Below are 22,266 nucleotides of genomic sequence, written 5' to 3'. Positions count from 1 at the left end.
GTTAGTAAGAATTAATTCCAGTATAGCTGACCCTCTAGTTCCCTCCTCTAATTTTTGGGACACAAAGTTGTCTGCTAGGTTTGTCAGGAATCCATTTGATCTCCCACTAGATGCATTTTGTCTCCCAGTTGATGACAGGGTAGTTAAAGTTCCCCATTACTATGGCAGTGTGCATCCTGCACACCTTAGCTAACTGATCAGCAAAATGTTCATCTATTTCATCTGTTTGGTTGGGTGGTCTGTAATTACACCTATGACAATATCATTTCTTTTTCCTTTTATAGTAACCCAAATACATTCAATAAGGTTTTCATCATTTCAGGCAGCAACATATGTTCATAGAATGAGTCTTTGATTCAGATTCAAAGAGTGTATTTTCCTTCACAGCTTTAAGATACAGGATTAGGGCCTAGCAAAAGAATTTTCATGGTCACGCCGAAGAAAATTCACTGATTTCAGAAGGATTCCTTCTCTGAAAACCTATAGAGCAGACATGTCAAACTCGCGACATCGTTGGAGCTTTTTTGCCATTGCCGGCAATGGGGTGGGTGTGGCTTCCAGATGATGCATCGGCCCACAGGCCGGGAGTTTGACACCCCTGCTATAGAGGAATTCAACCTAATTTTAATTAACCTCTGTCTCTCACCGACACAGAAATGGAACTTTTATTGCACAGAGAAGATTAATGTAAGAAGGGAACTGTTTGGCAAAGACTTGCAAGACTGCTTCATGGGACTGAAACAGATTTTAAAAGTGATTGGTGATATTAGAGAATGGCAGAACAATGAGGGTTGTAGCAAGAAGGGGCAGTGTTAAGGAGGCCTGGGTAAGCTGGCTACTTCATTTTTTATTTTTTGGAAAAGCTAGACCAAGTATGAAGGCACCAAAGCCTCTAATAGGCTGTGTGAACATGCATGTAAGTATATAGGAAATAGCACGTTATGACACAAGTACAAGAAAACACCAGTCTTAGAAATTGGCCAACCAGGCTATAACATTGATCATCTTTGGATGTTTTTCAAATTGTTATTGCATGGATAGGCTTTGGTAGTTCAGGCAAGGCTCACCAGCCTCTGAGTTGGACAAAAAAGTTTTCTCTCTCAAAGAAACCCAAGATTAACTCAGATCTTCAAGGCAAAACTTCTGCATCTGCATATTCACAAGATACACTATTTTGATGGACCCAGTTTTATTCCTCCAGGAAATAGCTGGTGGAATACAAATGGGGCTGTGTATCCTCTACACTTTGAACACAAACTTCTAACTCCCACATCAAGAAAAGCTGAATGCTGTGCTAAGAAAAATGGAATAATTAAGCAAAACTGCAAATATGGACTTATTTTGCACAATATATTCTGTTTGAGCACTAGAGTTGTATACTCCACATCACTGGAAATACCACTTAAGTTCTTTTTCTGAGATTTCATTAGGCTTTATAGACTATCTTCACAGTCATACAAGTTAGAAACTTGCTTTAAAAAAACACAGACTGTTAAGTTCTGTATTCAACATCACATTTGATGACTGCATGGAACAGAGGAACAGGCATTGACTTGAATATTATCCAGCATGACTGCTGGCATTTGTACTCCAGACTTCCTTCAATTCAAGCCCAGAAATCAGTTCCACATTTAACCCCATGTAATTTAAAGGTGACAAAAACAAAAATCAAACAAAAAAGCATTACTTTTTTCCAACTCCAATTTTGTTTGTGTGGTTTTTCTTTTCTTTTTTGTGTACAGACCCAAACAAAGATTTTTCTAATTAAAAAAATATATACATACATATATAGCTTAAATTGGAGCTGTGTTCTCCATGTGCTGGCCTCTGAACCTTCCATATGGTACATCCAACATGCACCCAACCCATCATGTAACAGTTCCCACAGCATCTTGAATGAGGTAAGAGTAAAGAGTTTTTTTCAACAGAAAGCATATGACAGAGAAAGAACAGGGGAAGGAGGAGTGAGTAAAATATACCCCTCTTCCCAATAACATTACATTACAGTTGCAAAAAAAAGAAAAAGAGCTGGTTAGTAAGTTGACAAGAAATGGATTTGTTACAATTAACAGTTTAAGAGATAAGAAAGAAGTCTGATCTATTAGTGTTAAATGCCAAAATACTTGAATTAAGGTGGTCACAGTCTGTTTTGCATTAAAGGTGAAACAGACGAGAAGCTGGTGTTTGTTTGTTTGTTTTTTTCTTTAGCAATACCTCCTCCAAAGGCAAATCTTTAGAGTGGGGATTCATAACTGGATGTTCCATGCCAAATATGGCCCTAGGTACCAACTGGTCCACCTCCCAAGGGTCAGCCAAGAGGCAGGAAAGCAGAGTTAAAGGCAGGGCTGGTGGCTACTGCAATGGGGTTGCTAGGCCTGGTCAATCACCACTTACTATTCCCCTTCTCCACATGATGTTCCCGAACTTCAGAGGTTCTATCTTCCAACAACCAGCTACAAGCACATAAGCACAACACTAAATAAAAAAATCAGAAATCAAATTGATACAAGACCCAAGTTTGAAAACCTGGGGTGTTTTTCTCTTGTCAGCTTCGCCAATTCAGTTTTACAAATGTGGGTAGCCTGCCTTCAAGTTCCCAACTGGATCACCTCTGATACAGTTCATGCAGCCTGAGACTTAGAGCTTTGTTCTGCCCATGGCCGTTCAAGTTGGGCAGAATGATCCTCCTTCTGTGCAAGGAAGTGCATTAGAATATTATTTCCTTGATGTAGCAGGCCTCCAAAAGGGAAAAATAGGGCAGGATAACCTTTCTATGGTAACAGGCCTCTTCTATATAAAAGAAACCTTTGGCTTTTCTTCCCATGTGCACAAACACACCCGGGACTACAAAAGCAATATAGAAGTGCAGGGGACATGGAATGCTGTACGAGAAACAAAAGTCATTATGCAGAGTCCACATCCTCGTGACCTCTCGCCTAGACTACTGTAACGCTCTCTACATGGGACTTCCCTTGAAGACTACTCGGAGGCTCCAACTGGTACAGAATGCGGCCGCGAGAGTTGTCTTGGGAGTTTCCCGGTACTCCCATGTTACACCTTTGCTCCGTGAGCTGCATTGGTTACCAGTTGTCTTCCGGGTTAGGTTCAAGGTTTTGGTTATGATCTTTAAGTCCCTACATGGCATGGGTCCGCGATACCTTGAGGACCACCTGCTGCCGGCGTCGACTCCCCTCCGCCCTGTGCGTGCCCACAGAGAGGGCCTCCTCAGGGTGCCTCCTGTCAAGGAATGTCGACTTGTGGCCCCCAGGGGGAGGGCCTTCTCTGTGGGTGCTCCGGCGTTATGGAACCAACTGCCGGTTGAGCTCCGGATGGCATCAGACCTCCGATCCTTCCGTCGCGGGTTGAAGACCCATTTATTTGAACTAGCGGGTCTGGCCTGATGGGGGTACTTGGGTTTTTTATAGGTTTGTTTTATTATTCTGGTTTTAATTTGGGCATTAATTTAATTATCTTTTAATGTTTGTACTGTTGTTTATATTTATGCCCTGTGAACCGCCCTGAGTCCCTTTGGGAGAAGGGCGGTATAAAAATCTCAATAAATCTTAAATCTTAAATCCTCTTAGTACAGAGAGCCTGTACATTTCTGGGATGTAAAGGGTGTTGCCGTGTCCCCATGAATCATTGTTTTCATGTTTACTGTACTGATGAGTATCATTTCCCCCCTTCCCCCAAAGAGAAAAGAAAGAACTGAACCAAACTTTGATTCTCTTAGAGCAGGGGTGTCAAACTGCCGACCCGCAGGCCAGATGCACCGTGGCGAAACCATGCCCACCCCATTGCTGGCAATGGAAAAAAGTCGTGATACATGACGACACATCATGTGATGTTGCGAGATTGACACCCCTGTGTTAGAGCACCAAAGCATTAGAATTTCTCATTTCTTCTTCAGAGTAGGGAATTGAATGGAGGGTCCAGCAGGACAGCAAGAATACTAGTGAAGAAAGAAGTGTACCACCACATGGCATGTGTGCAAAGAAATAGCAAGGACCATTTAAAAGCCCAGTGGGAACATTGCATGCAGCCTTTCAGCTGGAGGTGGACAGCAGGTGTGGGTGGGGATGTGTTAAATCCACCCACCTTGCTGAACATGGAGGTAGATTGGCTGAAGCTTTGGGGAGGGAAGAGGGCATCAGGGTAAGGAGGAAAGCTGATGAATATACAGGTGAAACTCGAAAAATTAGAATTGAACCAGGTTTTGGTGCTTTTGGCAGTGTGGGCAGGTGCCATGTCCTGCTGGAAAATGAAGTCAGCATCCCCATAAAGCTCGTCTGAGGAAGGAAGCATGAAGTGCTCCAAAATCTGGCCTTTTCCTGACAATCCTCTCCAGGCTGCGGTCATCCCTGCTGCTTATGCACCTTTTTCTTCCACACTTTTCCCTTCCACATAACTTTCTATTAATGTGCTTTGATACAGCACTTGGGGAACATCCAACTTCTTTTGCAATTACCTTTTGAAGCTTTCCCTCCTTATGGAGGGTGTCAATGATGGTTTTCTGCACAACTGTCAGGTCAGCAGTCTTCCCCATGATTGTGATTCCTACTGAACCAGACTGAGAGACCATTTAAAGGCTCAGGAACCCTTTGCAGGTGTTATGGCTTAATTAGCTGATTAGAGTGGGACACTTTGAGCCTAGAATATTGCACCTTTTCACCATATTCTAATTTTCTGAGATTGTGGATTTGGGGTTTTCACGAGCTGTAAGCCATAATCATCACAATTATGACAAATCACAGCTTGAACTATCTTGCTTTGCATGTAATGAGTCTATCTCATATATTAGTTTCCCCTTTTAAGTTGCATTACTGGAATAAATGAACTTTTGCACGCTATTCTAATTTTTCGAGTTTCACCTGTACCTCTCAACACTGGAATACAAAGTGAGCACCTCTTAACAGACAAGACCTGCAGTGCGATTCAAAGCAATATAAAATAGATTTCTTATTCAATCACCTGTTTCTTCACTACTGGAGGGGGGGAAAGGATTTTTGTCTCATTCAAAGTGCATTTGTCTTCACATGTGGACCTTGAGCCTCAATTTGTGTTTATTATTTTTTTGTCAAAACATCTGTGACCTTCCTTCCTCCAACCTGCCCCCAATAATTTAATGGGATTTCTCTTTTCCTCTCTCATTTCCATTTCTTTCACAAAAAGTGCATTTTCAATTTTAGCCTCGCAGGGAGGATAACTATGCTAAAAGTTCTAAAAGAAACCAAAACCAAGAATAAAACAACCAAACACACTCTTGACGTTTCCTGGGGCTGTTATGTGCAAAAGAAATAAAAATGTATACATGTACAGAATGTATTTATACTTATATATATTGATTATCAAGTCTGTTTAAATGAGATGTTTGATCACAGCTAGAAGAAAGAGGTGCCAATTGTTTCCAGTGTTGTGGGGCCCAGAAAACTTTTTTAAAGAAGGGGAGAAAGGCAAAGCACTTTTTTTGGGGGGGGGATAACATGTGGATTATTTTCCTTTTCTTTTGTGTTAAATTTTAAGACAGACATTTCACCCTGGAAAGACAAATTTGGACAACAGAGGATATAAAAAGGGGGTAGGTGGGAATTGTACTGTCCACTTACTTTTTAAAAATCTACCTAGACAAAGAACATGTTGGCTACTGCACACATCTACCTCATAACCCAAATTTTGTAAAGCTTCAATTTTTTCATGGCCCAACCCCTACCAACGATGCCCTTGTTTTTCCTATCCATGGGATTCACTGATGTTGACTTGCAATATTTAGAAAAACAAAACAAAAAAAAATGAGAAGAAAACAAAAAAACCTAAAACAATGAAAATCTGTTGTGTCTGAGGTGATGAGGTGATGGCCTTATGACCTAAGTCCAGACATTGCCCCAGCCCCAAATTTCCCCATGTCCCCAATTTGCCCATGCCACCCTGTTTGCCCCCTCCCTCTCCACACCCTAAACTTCCTGATCCTCAAAGACCTCGAGGAAGAGTGGGGGGAAGAGCTCTGTCGGGCATTCCACCTTCATGTGCAGGAAGCGGCTGGCATGGCAAGCCCCAATCATGCGCAGGTCAGTCACCTTCATGAGGAGCTTGGGCCAGAAGTGGGGAATGTTGTGTTTGCGATAATTGATGTAGTGTTCAAATGCCAGCAGATAGGTCTCTTGGCATTTTTCAATCTTGTCAACACAAATTATCCCACTGCGGTCTGCAAAATAAATGGAAAAGAGGATATACATCAGGCAGGCTAAATCTGCATCTGTAAATTTGTCCCTCTGCAATCAACTAAATTGCCCTAATCCCAGGTTACCTTTCTGACTCACTAAATCTCCTAAACCCTCATTGCTGAGGTTAGAATTAACTGTATGCTCAGTTTTGTCTCCATATGGACAAAGCACAAACCCTTGCTCACTGCCTTACAGCTATATTCTAATGATTTTCAGAAAAAGAGTACAGGTAGTCCTTGCTTAATCACCATTATTGGGACAGGCAATGCAGTCAGTCATAATGAGAAATCACATGGCCACAACATTCAATTTTACTGTCAGTTTTTCCATTGTTGAAAGCCAGGTGGGAATCAAGCAAATTGAGATCTGATGACTGCAGGATGTTGTAATGGTTGTAAACGCCCACTGGTTTGTGAAGTGCCTGAATCTTGATTGTGTGACCATGTTGTTGCTTCAACAGTCAGAAGTGTGAGGACTGGTTGTAAACTTTCAGTGCTGTTGTAATTTTGAATGGTTGCTAAACAGGGCAGTCATTAAGTGAGGATTACCTTTATAGTTTAAGAGTTCAAACTTTAAAGCAAAAAACAGTTGGTTTTTTTCAGAAAACATTTGCCACTTATTTGGCATTGTTTAATGAAGCACACAAAGCACATTTCTTCTCAGCACCATCTCTACTGTCCCAGGTGTTATGCCCTGCATAGTAGCTGTGGTGCTCCAAAGCAGACAGTGCAACATATTGTGGAACAGTGCCCTCTGAGCGCATATCAGGGAAACTCCAGAGACTTTCTATAAGCAACTCCTTCACTTATTGACTATATACATAGCTTACCTCTGAATCTGTAAATAGAATAGTTTCATATTTGCTCATTGAGATGTAATTGTGATGTGCTTTTTAACATTTTGCCATATACCAAATAAATAAATGCCCTGCATAGCTTCAGAGACTCAGGAGTGTTGGTGTTCTTTTATAAATGATAGCAATGCTGCAGATTGATCCACAAATTCCAGTAAGGACTGAATGAATTCTGGGGATAATTTTACTCTCTGGATTTGATAATTAGTCATTGACAGTCATAATATACCTGAGAATGACTTTTCACTCTGAATCACTCAATTCAATCTTCAAAAATGTCCCTCAAATCAAACTGACAAAGCTTCCTTTCTCTTTGGTTTGTCAATGCAACCTTCTCACCTGAACTTAACAATGTAGTCCACTTTACAACATTCAACTTGAATTCAATTTTTCAACACATGTAAAGCTAATTTAATTAATCCTTCAACTGACTGACTGAACTTCCCTCTGATGAAGCTATTAAAACAATCCTCTTCTTTACTATTTAATATCCTTTTACTTAACCCTCAAACCATTTACTAGCCATGTATAGTATCCCATGCATTTAACAAATGTGACACATATTATGCTCTAGTTGGTGATTTGGGAGAGTGTGACAAAAAATAGCTAAAGATATAAAATTGCTGATGGTCGTGGCCTCACTTTGGCATTTTGACAAATCTGAAGTTGCATGTTGCCCATCCTTGATCTAAGGGAAGGGCTGTAGCTAAGATGCTAGCCCAGGGGACCCCAACCCCTGGTCCGTGGACCAGTACTGGGCAGCGGCATGCCAGCAACCAGGGCGCACAAACAAACAAAGACCCATCCGCGAGATGCAGGCAACACACAAAACCATGCATCCTCTGGGTCGCGGAAAAACCTCTCTCCATGGAACCGGTCCCTGGTGCCCAAAAGGTTGGGGAACTCTGTGCTAGCCCACAAAAGTTCAGTTTCCATCTTCTACCAAAGTACAATTTTAATCTGAAGTTTTACAAAGCTATTGATGATCAATACAGATAATACTGAGCTATATCGAGCCTTGGTCTGACTCCCTTTTTGAATAATGCCAACTGCATAAGGGGCACACTGAGTGCTTAATCAACCCACCACTCATACCTGAGGACATGAGTAGCACAGCCTGGAGCAGTGCCACTTCAGTGTCATCCAGGCTGAAGGCAGAGAGGGATTTTCCCAGATCAAAGATGGCATCTGATACCACACCCAAGCCACCGTTCTTCAGCTGCTCCCTTTTGACGGCCATTTCACCACTGAGCGTCAGGGTTTCACTTTCAGGGTCATAACGCACAGCTGCCCGCAATGACATAATCTCCATGCAGCAGCCCTTCAAAAGGATGATTTGGTCCTCACAAGGCAGCTAAAGGCAGAGAGAAGCATGATCACCTTGGCTATGGTATACATGGTTATCTAAGAGTGCTGCCTAGGATAGTCCCATTGGAGTAAAAGATCTTATTCCACCTCCCAGAGAATGAAGATGTTTTTGCTCCCCAGGGCAGAAAAGCAGTACAAGGTCTTAATATAAAGAGATGTTGAGTGTTTATGCTATAAAGAGTGGGTCCCAGAAGTAGAAAGAGCATACATTCTCCATGTAAAAGTAGTAGGAAATCGAGTCAGAAGTTAGTTGTGGTGGGAAATGTATGCTTGTTTTGAAAATCACTTATTTGCAGGAAATGTTCCTGTTCTAGCAGTTCGCTCTATTCATCAAGAAGCTAACTGAAATTTGCTGGCCCAGCTAGTCGGATCATCTATGAACAACAAGTTACTGCATAATAATTCTCCTGCAATTTTTTGTCTGAGATAATATGTTCTTTGTCTCCTGCATTTGTCCCTGGTTCCCAATTTTGGCTTATTTATCCATCCAGAACATTTTGCAGGCATAACAACATAGTTTTTGATAATTCACTAATCTAAACCATCATATATGGAATATTAAAGAGGATACTTTATATTGTTAAAATTAATATATAGTAGCTGAGTTTTCACAGCACATTAGAATAGGGTAAAATTGGGTAGTTTATGGTTCAGGATATTGTGGGAATCCTGCCTTTGTCTTAGCATGTTGTATAAACCCATCCATTCAAAGGTTCACATTTTCCTAAATTAAATAACAGTTAGAAGAGGAAAACAAAACTACTCTTTGAGAGTATGATGAATGAGGCCTCACTAACTTTCATTACTTAAAGGAAGGACTCAGTGTAAACTTACTTGATGTTCTCCACTTGTACAACCCACACTCTTATCACCTCTGGGCTAAACTACTGCAATACAGGTAGCCCTTGTTTAATGTACATTCATTCAGCGACTGTTCAAAGTTATGACAATGCTGAACAAAGGGACTTTCGATTGGTCCTCGGAGTTCTGGCCATTTCAGCACCCCCATGTCATGTGAACAAAATTTAGTCCAATTTGGTCTCACCCGCATTTACTACCACTTTTGGTCACCTGCATACCCACTTTGCCCTGTTCCCTGCTGTCATACCTGTCACACTGTGCAGCACTATTTTTCTGGCCAGGGCCTTCTTTCACACCGCCTTATTTCACACCAGTGCAGCTGGGACTTCTCTTGCACTCCACCCAGGGTCTCTCCTTGCATGCCAGTCAAGGCCTCCAATCATGCCCTACCCAGGGCCTTCTTTTACAAAAGAAGGCTGCCACATTAAAGAAGGCCCTAGCTGCACTGGTGCAAAACAATAGCCCTTCCAGCTGGGGCCTTTGTTCAAACCCTGAGCTTCTTTCACAAAAGAATTGTAGGGAGGGCACAAATGGAGGCCCTGGTTGGTGTACAGAGGCCACAGGCAGGGTGGAAAAAAACTTTGGCTGCACCAACATGAAAGAAGGTAGCATGAATGAAGGTCCAGGCTGATACATAGTGGCATGTGGTGTAGCTGGTGTGACAGTGGCAGGCAGAGGTGGACAGCAGTTGCAGCTGACAGCAGTGGGTAGGCAGGTAGTAAAAAGGGCAGAGATAGAGGGGTGATAGGCAGATGGGGGGGGGAGTTGCAGAGGCAATCTGTTACTTTACCATGCTTCAGGCTGAGAATGGCTTGGATTGGGCTGGGTCCTCAACTAAACCTGTGGAATTTTGTTATCAATGGCAGTGGGGATTGCCATCACTGCCGTAAGCATTGCAGTCACCTGACATCATGCTTTACAACTGTATTGCTTAGCGATGGAAATTCCAGAGTCAATTACTGTAGTTAGTGGAGGACTACCTATACACCAGACCTGAAGCTGCCTTTGAAGGTTATTCAGAAACTGGAATATGTACAAAATGCTGTGGCCACTTGGCTGGTAAGCATAGGCTATAACTGATTTTGTGGCATGGCTTTGGCTGTCAGTGATTTTCCAGGTACAATTCAAAGTGCTGGTTTTAAACTATAAAGCTGTTCATGGCTTGACTTCCAGATACTTTCAGGATCATCTCCTTTAAGATAAAAGTTAGGAGGAGCCTGAAGGCAATGACTCTCCACTGCAGCTCTATTGCTTTAGAACAGCCTACTTCCTCCCCACCACAGGTTGATAGTCTATCTCCAACACCCCCTTGATGGCATTTAGAAATGGTAAATTGTATCATTCCAGATAGCCTTTCAGTTGTAATGACTGTCACTGTCACTGGGTGCCAATGGGTGGTACAGGTGAAACTCGAAAAATTAGAATATCGTGCAAAAGTTCATTTATTTCAATAATGCAACTTAAAAGGGGAAACTAATATATGAGATAGACTCATTACATGCAAAGCAAGATAGTTCAAGCCGTGATTTGTCATAATTGTGATGATTATGGCTTACAGCTCATGAAAACCCCAAATCCACAATCTCAGAAAATTAGAATATTGTGAAAAGGTGCAATATTCTAGGCTCAAAGTGTCCCACTCTAATCAGCTAATTAAGCCATAACACCTGCAAAGGGTTCCTGAGCCTTTAAATGGTCTCTCAGTCTGGTTCAGTAGGAATCACAATCATGGGGAAGACTGCTGACCTGACAGTTGTGCAGAAAACCATCACTGACACCCTCCATAAGGAGGGAAAGCCTCAAAAGGTAATTGCAAAAGAAGTTGGATGTTCCCCTAGTGCTGTATAAAAGCACATTAATAGAAAGTTATGTGGAAGGGAAAAGTGTGGAAGAAAAAGGTGCACAAGCAGCAGGGATGACCGCAGCCTGGAGAGGATTGTCAGGAAAAGGCCATTCAAAAGTGTTGGGGACTTTCACAAGGAGTGGACTGAGGCTGGAGTCAGTGCATCAAGAGCCATCACACACAGATGGATCCTGGACATGGGCTTCAAATGTTGTATTCCTCTTGTCAAGCCGCTCCTGAACAACAAACAACGTCAGAAGCGTCTTACCTGGGCTAAAGAAAAACAGACCTGGTCCGTTGCTCAGTGGTCCAAAGTCCTCTTTTCTGATGAGAGCAACGTTTGCATCTCATTTGGAAACCAAGGACCCAGAGTCTGGAGGAAGAATGGAGAGGCACACACTGCAAGATGCTTGAAGTCCAGTGCGAAGTTTCCACAGTCTGTGTTGATTTGGGGAGTCATGTCATCTGCTGGTGTTGGTCCACTGTGCTTCATTAAGTCCAGGGTCAACGCAGCTGTCTGCCAGGAGATTTTGGAGCACTTCATGCTTCCTTCCGCAGACGAGCTTTATGGGGATGCTGACCTCATTTTCCAGCAGGACTTGGCACCTGCCCACACTGCCAAAAGCACCAAAACCTGGTTCAATGACTGTGGGATTACTGTGCTTGATTGGCCAGCAAACTCGCCTGACCTGAACCCCATAGAGAATCTATGGGGCATTGCCAAGAGAAAGATGAGAGACATGAGACCGAACAATGCAGAAGAGCTGAAGGCCGCTATTGAAGCATCCTGGTCTTCCATAACACCTCAGCAGTGCCACAGGCTGATCGCTTCCATGCCACGCCGCATTGAGGCAGTAATTGCTGCAAAAGGGGCCCAAACCAAGTACTGAGTACATATGCATGCTTATACTTTTCAGAGGTCCGATATTGTTCTATGTACACTCCTTGTTTTATTGATTGCATGTAATATTCTAATTTTCTGAGATTGTGGATTTGGGGTTTTCATGAGCTGTACGCCATAATCATCACAATTATGACAAATCACGGCTTGAACTATCTTGCTTTGCATGTAATGAGTCTATCTCATATATTAGTTTCCCCTTTTAAGTTGCATTACTGAAATAAATGAACTTTTGCACGATATTCTAATTTTTCGAGTTTCACCTGTATTTAACTTGTGTTGTTTATTTTATATATTGTTTTTTTGCTGTAAACTGCTGGGATATTCCATTATATTGGAATATATGGTAAAGGGGAATTGTAATCATTATCACAATCATAATCATTTATCCACTTTGGGAACCAACTTAGAGCTTAGGCCCCTCCCCCAAGAATTGTTTCTTCAAATACCTCTCTACTTTCAACACTACATGCCTACCTGGAGTTTCTATTTGCACAACCTGCTGTTTCAGTGTAATTTTTTTCCTTTAGTTCAGGATTTCTCCCTTACAAAATGATGCCTGTCAAGCAGGTATCACAAACTGAAAGTGACAACATCGTGATACACCCAGTTAACTTGGCCGCATTATTTTATCACTGAAAGCAAATCTACAGCAGGAGAACATCCTTGGCTGGCTATAAGGGTGATTGTAACTAATAATAAAATTAAGTTTAATTCAACAAAATTCAGTTTAACAAAACTAATCAAAGTCCATGTGGGGGCAATGCATACTAAATAGCAACAACAACAATTCTTTTTTTGGTAATCCATGATCCATTCCATGAAAGATCATGGAAAATGAGGGGCATCTTTTGACACTGTGACAAAAATACAGGTGAAACTCGAAAAATTAGAATGTCGTGCCAAAGTTCATTTATTTCAGTAATGCAACTTAAAAGGGGAAACTAATATATGAGATAGATTCATTACATGCAAAGCAAGATAGTTCAAGCCGTGATGTGTCATAATTGTGATGATTATGGCGTACAGCTCATGAAAACCCCAAATCCACAATCTCAGAAAATTAGAATATTAAAGATAATCAATAAAACAAGGAGTGTACCTAGAACAATATCAGACCACTGAAAACTATAAGCATGCATGTGTACTCAGTACTTGGTTTGGGCCCCTTTTGCACCAATTACTGCCTCAATGCGGCGTGGCATGGAAGCTATCAGCCTGTGGCACTGCTGAGGTGTTATGGAAGACCAGGATGCTTTAATAGCGGCCTTCAGCTCTTCTGCATTGTTCGGTCTCATGTCTCTCATCTTTCTCTTGGCAATGCCCCATAGATTCTCTATGGGGTTCAGGTCAGGCGAGTTTGCTGGCCAATCAAGCACAATAATCCCACGGTCATTGAACCAGGTTTTGGTGCTTTTGGCAGTGTGGGCAGGTGCCAGGTTCTGCTGGAAAATGAAGTCAGCATCCCCATAAAGCTCGTCTGCGGAAGGAAGCATGAAGTGCTCCAAAATCTCCTGGTAGACGGCTGCGTTGACCCTGGACTTAATGAAGCACAGTGGACCAACACCAGCAGATGACATGGCTCCCCAAATCAACACAGACTGTGGAAACTTCACACTGGACTTCAAGCATCTTGCAGTGTGTACCTCTCCATTCTTCCTCCAGACTCTGGGTCCTTGGTTTCCAAATGAGATGCAAAAGTTGCTCTCATCAGAAAAGAGGACTTTGGACCACTGAGCAACAGACCAGGTCTGTTTTTCTTTAGCCCAGGTAAGACGCTTCTGACGTTTGTTGTTCAGGAGCGGCTTGACAAGAGGAATACGACATTTGAAGCCCATGTCCAGGATCCGTCTGTGTGTGGTGGCTCTTGATGCACTGACTCCAGCCTCAGTCCACTCCTTGTGAAAGTCCCCAACACTTTTGAATGGCCTTTTCCTGACAATCCTCTCCAGGCTGCGGTCATCCCTGCTGCTTGTGCACCTTTTTCTTCCACACTTTTCCCTTCCACATAACTTTCTATTAATGTGCTTTGATACAGCACTTGGGGAACATCCAACTTCTTTTGCAATTACCTTTTGAGGCTTTCCCTCCTTATGGAGGGTGTCAATGATTTTTTTTTCTGCCCAAGATGGCGACGGTTGCTTCTTGAGCTCTGTGCTCCCTGCGATGGGCTCCAAATGAGCTTTGGGGGAAGCACAACCGTGGCGACGACCCGATGGAGAGGTTGGAGGGGTTGACAGCAGTCGGGGGGCATTTTTAAGCGGCGTGGGGGCTCTTTTTGTCTTTTTGTGATCCCGCTGGCCCGAAGATCGGCCATGGCGTGGTGTGCTGGCTGTAGCGTTGCTGCTTCCAGGAATCAGCTGGTAGGCTCCCTTCTACTTCCGGAAGGCCTCCCGGCCCGAAGATCGGCTGAGGTGTAGCCGCCCCGTTCGGAGCGCTGCTGTTTCTAGCAACACCAAGGGGGTTTCCTTTTCCTCCTGGAAGGCCTCCCGGCCTGAAGATCGGCCGAGGTGTAGCCGCCCCATTCGGAGCGCTGCCGTTTCTAGCAATACCAGGGGGGCTCCCTTCTCCTTCCGGAAGACCTCCCGGCCTGAAGATCGGCTGAGGTGTAGCCGCCCCGTTCAGAGCACTGCCATTTCTAGCAACACCAGGGGGGCTTCCTTTTTCTCCTGGAAGGCTTCCCGGCCCAAAGATCAGCTGAGGTGTGGTCATGCTGTTTGGAGCGCTGCCATTTTTACAAACAGTAGGTGGGCTCCCTTCTCTTCCTGGAAGGCTTATCAGCTGGAGAATGGCTTTGAGGCTGGGACGATTGCTGGACGCCTTTGGCTTTGCGGAGATACGAACAGGGGGTGGGCGCCCTTTTTTGGTGGCATGGAGACCCCTTTTCCGTTTTGGACGGCCTGCTGGGCCAAATACCGGCTGAGATGTGCCCTTGTAGTCTGGACTGCTGCCGGGCGCTTCCTGCTGAAGATGGTGGTTTGATGGCCTGGTGGCTTGTGGACTTTCCATGGCATGGCCCTGGTGCTCTGTTCGGTTGGGGGCCCTGGTTTGAGCCCCCTGGATTGGTTGACGTATGCTGTTTTTGGCATGAAGGACTGCCTTCTTAACGCCCGGTTGGTTGGAGCAGGATGGAATATGAACATTTGTCCCTACTCCTAAGGCTTCCTATTGCCAGTTGATATGGTACCGGGATCAGGCTGTGGTGAGAGGGCGGCCTGGATTGTTCATCAACCACCCACTGATGTGAGAGATCAGTGGGATGGGTTTCCCTGGCACTCTGGACTCAGTCCACTCTAGGTGGGCTTCCCTTAGCGGCGGTGAGAGAGTGGCTGCGGTTGCTCCACCTGGTTGACTCGGGTGAGAGCCGAGTTGAACTGAGTTGGGGACTGAGATACATATCCTGGCCTTATAACATCATCACAGTCATCTAATTGTTCATTTGGTTTATTGCCCTATGCAGTTTTTACTATGTTATGACCCGTATTCAATATTCTAGCACGGTCTTGTACGCTCTCAGGGGGGCTCCTCCCTCCTGGATACGACCTGTCGCCATGTCCCTTACTTCCCTTAAGGACGAGCCCAGTTGTTGGGACCCCGAGAGGTGGCTGGGCTTAGATAGGGGCCTCTGGTGAAAATGCATTAAGAGGCCCCTGGTATGTTTTTTATCCGGTTGTTTTAAAGGGTTAGGGAGGGGGGGAAGGGGAGGGAGGGGAGGGAATCGGGGTGTGTTTCATCAACCGGCTGTCAGTCTGGGCCTACAATAGTTTCCGGTGAGATGGGTTTGGGGGCATGGGCTTTTGGTTCCGTTGGTATTGGGGTGGGGTTGCAAATCCCCACGACGATTGGGAATGGCAGCAGGTGGTTACATGGAGGGCTGCATCAATATTTGGGACCGCGCCCCCGCTGTCTTCGAGTGGTGGCGTGTTCCGACCCTCCGGTTAGTACCCTTTTATCCGGGGGTGAGGGGGATCAGGACCCTGAGCTCAGATTTGTGTATTTTATTTTAGTTATTATTTTTTATTAATTCCATTTATATCCCGCCCTTCTCCGAAGACTCAGGGCGGCTTACAAGCTTAGCAGTAGCCTTCATTCTATGTATATGCCTGCTTATTAGGGCTTTCACACACACCCCAAGCGGCATTATTACAAAGTCAGCTTAATTGCCCCCAACAATCTGGGTCCTCATTTTACCTACCTCGGAAGGATGGGAGGCTGAGTCAACCTTGAGCCTGGTGGGATGTGAACCTGCACTAATTGCAGGCAACTGGTGTTACTTAAGGAGGCATTAGCCCACTGCTCCACTAAGGCTCCAGATCCATTTTGAACAAGGCTCCCCTCGTCCGGGAATTGATCGAGGAGGAACACGTGGATCTGGCATGCATTACAGAGACCTGGTTGGGCCCAGAGGGCGGTGTCCCTCTGGTTGAATTGTGCCCTCCAGGTTTCTGTGTGCTACACCAGCCTTGGGCTCAGGGCAGGGGTGGTGGGGAGGCGGTGGTTATACGGGAGACCTTATGTCTGCGGGAGACCACCATTGTCCAGATAGGCGGGAGTGAGTCCCTCCTCATGAGATGTGGCCCTCGGGCTCAGTTGGGCCTGTTGCTAACATACCTGGCACCCAGCTGTGTGGCAACGGCCCTGCCCGAGCTGCTCGACACCCTCTCAGGGTTGACGGTGGATTTTCCCAGACTTATAGTTCTGGGCAACTTCAACCTGCCTTCCCTTGGAGAGTTGTCAGAGTTAGCTCAGGAGTTCATGGCTTCCATGACGGCCATGGACCTGACCCAAGTAATTCAGGGCCCGACTCATGGGGCGGGTCACACTCTCGACCTGATTTTTCTATCCGGGCAATGGTTGGATGATTTGGGAGGGGGCTTGCCAACTATTGTCCCCCTGTCATGGTCCGATCATTATCTCCTGCGGCTGGTCTTCCGCTATGTCACCCCTTGCCACCGGGCTGTGGAACCGACCAGGTGGTTCCGTCCCAGGCGCCTAATGGACCCAGAATGGTTCCAGAAGGTGCTTGGGTCTTTACCTATCGCCCTCACTCACAGCCCAGTTGATGCCTTGGTTGATGCCTGGGAAAAGGCGGCCACCGAGGCACTCGACCGTGTTGTACAATTGCGACCCCAGACCCGGCACAGATCCCGTTGGGCCCCATGGTTTTCTGTGGAGCTCTGGGAGATGAAGCGTCGGAGACGGGGTCTAGAGAGCGGTTGGAGGTCCACCCGGTCTGAATCTGACCGATTGCAGCTAAGAGCCTTCACAAGGTCTTACCTCGCTGTGATCAGGACGGCGAAGTCTAATTACGTCGCTGCCCTCATCGCGTCCGCAGATAATCGCCCGGCCGCCCTGTTTAGGGTGACTCGCTCTCTCCTTGATCGGGAGACGAGGGAGGAACCCTTACAGGGGCGGGCTGAGGAGTTTAGTCGTCATCTGGTGGACAAAATCGCTCAGATCCGGACCGGTTTGGACTCTGACTGGGCAGAGTCTGACGTGGAGGAATCGAGCGGTCTTGAGCATGTTATCTGGACTGACTTCGACCCTGTTTCCCCCAATGACGTGGACAGGATCATGAGGAGACTGAGCTCCACCACTTGTTTACTGGACCCGTGCCCCTCCTGGCTGGTTTATGTGGCCTGGGAGGAGACACGAGGCTGGTTCCAGGCAGTAATAACTGCTTCCCTGAAGGAGGGTATCTTTCCCGCCGCCTTGAAGGAGGCGGTGGTGAGACCCCTCCTCAAGAAGCCTGCCCTGGACCCGGCTGTTTTAAATAACTACCGTCCGGTCTCCAACCTTCACTTCTTGGCGAAGGTTGTTGAGAGTGTGGTGGCGCATCAGTTTCCTCTGTTCCTGGAGGAAACTGATTATCTTGACCCGTACCAATCGGGTTTCAGGCCCGGGTACAGCACGGAGACGGCATTGGTTGCACTGGTGAATGATCTCTGGCGGGCTCGGGACAGGGGATGTTCCTCTGTCCTAGTCCTTTTAGACCTCTCAGCGGCTTTTGATACCATCGACCATGGTATCCTACTACGGCGTCTCAGGGGGTTGGGAATGGGAGGCACTGTTTTACGGTGGTTCTCCTCCTGCCTCCTGGGCCGCTCACAGTCGGTGTTGACGGGAGGGCAGAGGTCCGCCCCAAGGTCTCTCGTTTGTGGAGTCCCTCAGGGGTCGGTCCTCTCTCCCCTCCTGTTCAACATCTACATGTAACCGCTGGGCGAGCTCATTTGTGGTTTCGGGGTGGGGTATCATCAGTACGCTGATGATACCCAACTTTTTCTTTCCACCCCGAACCAACCCAGTGATGCACTCGACGTGATGTCCCGTTGCCTGGAAGCGGTCCGGGTCTGGATGGGGAGAAACAGGCTTCGTCTCAATCCTGCCAAGACTGAGTGGCTGTGCATACCGGCATCTTGGGTTAGCCAGGCCGTTCCATCATTAATGATGGGGGGTGAGGTGTTACCCCCCCATCGATAGGGCTCACAACTTGGGCGTCCTCTTGGATTCACGGCTCAATTTTGAAGACCATATAGGAGCCGTGACCAGGGGGGCTTTTGCCCAGGTTCGCCTGGTGCGCCAGTTGCGGCCCTATTTATTTATTTATTCAATTTATATACCATCCTTCTCCCGTAGGACTCAGGGCGGTTCACAAGGTATTTTAAAAAACAGATACAACAATTACAAAAATCTTAAAATCAATTAAAAGAATTATATAAACCTTGCAATAAAACCCCAGTTAAAAACAGTTAAAATCCCAATTAATATGCTCAGACCAGGCCAGAGAGCTCAAAGAGCCAGGTCTTCAGGTCCCGGCGGAATGAACGAAGGTCAGGGGCAGTCCTAAGCTCTACAGGGAGCTGATTTCAAAGGGCAGGTGCACCCACAGAGAAGGCCCTCCCCCTGGGTATTGTCCACCGGCAATCTTTTACCGGCGGTATCCTGAGAAGACCCTCCCTGTGGGAGCGCACAGGACAAAGGGAGCTTGATGCCGGCAGCAGGTGTTCCCTCAGATATCCCGGACTCAAGCCATTTAGGGCTTTATAGGTCATCACCAGCACCTTGAATCTCACCCGGAGGGCAACCGGAAGCCAATGCAGTTCGCGGAGCAGAGGTGTTACATGGGAGTATCAGGAAACCCCCATCACTACCTGCGCGGTTGCATTCTGCACCAGCTGAAGCCTCCGGGTGGTCCCCAAGGGCAGCCCCATGTAGAGAGTGTTGCAGTAATCCAATCGGGAGGTCACGAGCACATGAGTGACTGTGCGCAGGGCATCTTGGTCCAGGTAGGGCCGCAACTGGCGCACCAGGCGAACCTGGGCAAAGGCCCCCCTGGTCACGGCTCCTATATGGTCTTCAAAACTGAGCCGTGAGTCCAGGAGGATGCCCAAGTTGCGAGCCCTATCGACGGGGGGTAACACCTCACCCCCCATCATTAAAGGTGGAATAGACTGGTTAGTCCGAGATGCCGGTATGCACAGCCACTCAGTCTTGGCAGGATTGAGACGAAGCCTGTTTCTCCCCATCCAGACCTGGACCGCCTCCAGGCAACGGGACATCACGGCAAGGGCATCACTGGGTTGGTTCGGGGTGGAAAGAAAAAGTTGGGTATCATCAGCGTACTGATGATACCCCACCCCGAAACCACGAATGATCTCGCCCAGTGGCTTCATGTAGATGTTGAACAGGAGGGGAGAGAGAACCGACCCCTGAGGGACTCCACAAACGAGAGGCCTCAGGGCGGACCTCTGCCCTCCCGTCAACACCGATTGCGAATGGCCCAGGAGATAGGAGGAGAACCACTGCAAAACAGTGCCTCCCACTCCCAACCCCCTGAGACGCCGCAATAGGATACCATGGTCGATGGTATCAAAAGCCGCTGAGAGATCTAATAGGACTAGGACAGAGGAGCAACCCCTGTCCCAACCCTGCCAGAGATCATTCACCAATGCCGTCTCCGTGCTGTACCTGGGCCTGAAACCCGATTGGTACGGGTCCAGATAATCAGTTTCCTCCAGGAACAGAGGAAGCTGATGCGCCACCACGCTCTCCACAACCTTCGCCAAAAAGCGAAGGTTGGAGCCAGGACGATAGTTGTTTAAAATCTCTGGGTCCAGGGCAGGCTTCTTGAGAAGGGGCCTCACCACCGCCTCCTTCAAAGCAGCGGAGAAGACACCCTCACTCAAAGAGGCAGATATTACTGCCTGGAACCAGCTTTGTGTCTCCTCCCAAGCCGCATAAATCAGCCAAGAGGGACACGGGTCCAATAAACAGGTGGTGGAACAAAGCCTCCCCATAATCCTGTCCACATCATCAGGGGAAACAGGATCGAACTCCGTCCAGATAACATGCTCAAGACCGTCCGATTCCTCCACATCCTACTCTGCCCAGTTAGAGTCCAAACCGGCCTGGATCTGAGTGATTTTGTCCATCAGATGATGACTAAACTTGTCGGCCCGCCCCTGCAAGGGCTCCTCTCTCACCTCCTGATTAAGGAGGGAGCGGGTCACCCTAAACAGGGCGGCCGGGCGATTATCTGCGGACGCGATGAAGGCAGCGAAGTAATTAGCCCTCGCCGTCCTCATCGCAGCAAGATAAGACCTTATAAAGGTTCTTAGCTGCAATCGGTCAGATTCGGAACGGCTGGACCTCCAACCGCTCTCTAGACCCCGTCTCCGACGCTTCATCTCCCAGAGTTCCACAGAAAACCATTTAGCCCAACGGGATCTGCGCCGGCTCAGAGGTCGCAAGGGTACAACACAGTTGAGTGCCTCAGTGGCCGCCTTTTCCCAGGCATCAACCAAGGCATCAACTGGGCTGTGAGTGAGGGCGATAGGTAAAGACCCAAGCATCTTCTGGAACTGTTCAGGGTCCATTAGGCGCCTGGGGCGGAACCATCTGTTCGGTTCTGCAGCCCAGCAGCGGGGGGTGGCATAACGGAAGACCAGCCGCAGGAGATGATGGTTGGACCATGACAGAGGAACAACGACCGGTGAGCCCCCTCCCAAATCATCCAACCACTGTCCAGATAGGAACACCAGGTTGAGAGTGTGACCCCCCACATGAGTCGGGCCTTGAATTACCTGGGTCAGGTCCATGGCCGTCATGGAAGCCATGAACTCCCGGGCTAACTCCAACGACCCTCCCAGGGAAGGCAGGTTGAAGTCACCCAGCACTATAAGCCTGGGGAACTCCACCGCCAACCCTGAGAGGGTGTCGAGCAGCTCGGGCAGAGCTGTTGCCACACAGCTGGGCACCAGGTATGTGAGCAACAAGCCCATCTGAACCTGAGGGCCACATCTCAGGAGGAGGGACTCACTCCCGCCAATCTGGACAATGGTGGTCTCCCGCGGACATAAAGTCTCCCTAATAACCACCGCCACCCCACCACCCCTACCCTGAGCCCGTGGCTGGTGTAGCACATGGAAACCTGGGGGGCATAACTCGATCAGAGGGACCCCTCTCTCCGAGCCCAACCAGGTTTCCGTAATGCATGCCAGATCCGCGCGTTCCTCCTTGATCAAGTCACGAATGAGGGGAGCCTTATTAACAATGGATCTGGCATTAAGGTAAACCAGCCTGAGCTCAGGGACCTGATCACCCTCACCCCCGGGCAAAAGGGTGCTAACTGGAGGGTCGGAGCACGTCACCGCTTGAAGACAGCGGGGGCGCGATCCCAGATGTCGATACGGCCCTCCGTGCACACACCTGCTGCCATTCCCTATCGTCGTGGGGATTTGGAACCCCACGCCAACACATCCAGAACCAGCAGCCTCTACCCCAAACCCCGTGCCGCCGGGACCCCTAACCGGCCCAGACTGAGTGCCGGTTAATAATTCCCTCCCCACCCTCACCCTCCCTAACCTTTTAAAATAACCGGCTAAAAAATAGATTAGAGGCCTCTTAATACATCTCTGCTCGAGGCCCCTATCTAAGCCCAACCACCTCTCGGGGTCCCAACAGTTGGGTCCGTCATTAAGGGGAGTGCAGGAGAGGGCAGCAGGTCGAACTCAGGAGGAAGAAACCCCCCTGAGGGCATACAAATCGGCTCCAGAGTAATGCAGGTGAACCATACAATAATAAAAAATGTCCACATAGGGCTGATGTTAATAATGGGTGGATCAATGATATTAATGATATTAAGTCCGGTAAGTGTACCATACTCCATTAGTCCAGCTCAGCTCTCACCTGAGGTGGTAATCAGAAAAAGAAACCCCAA

The 22,266-nt window shown here is 47.1% G+C and overlaps 1 protein-coding gene across 1 annotated transcript in view; it reads right to left on the bottom strand.

Moving 5' to 3' along the window:
* Window positions 1-5,704: 5,704 nt before the first annotated feature.
* LOC308676567 (thyroid hormone receptor alpha-like) overlaps window positions 5,705-22,266 on the bottom strand; it is a 367,592-nt gene continuing 351,030 nt past the window's right edge. Inside the window, exons 8-9 of the mRNA XM_081342444.1 lie at window positions 8,170-8,428; window positions 5,705-6,202 (exon numbers count right to left, since the gene is read on the bottom strand). Coding sequence (XP_081198570.1) covers window positions 5,952-6,202; window positions 8,170-8,428 — 510 coding nt within the window. The 3' untranslated portion in view covers window positions 5,705-5,951. The remainder of the gene's footprint in view (window positions 6,203-8,169; window positions 8,429-22,266) is intronic.

Source organism: Vipera berus (assembly GCF_964194415.1).
Source record: "Vipera berus genome assembly, chromosome: W".
Lineage (NCBI taxonomy): Eukaryota > Metazoa > Chordata > Lepidosauria > Squamata > Viperidae > Vipera > Vipera berus.
The sequence above is the reverse complement of the archived record's forward strand: the minus strand, read 5'-3'. Positions and strand labels throughout refer to the sequence as shown.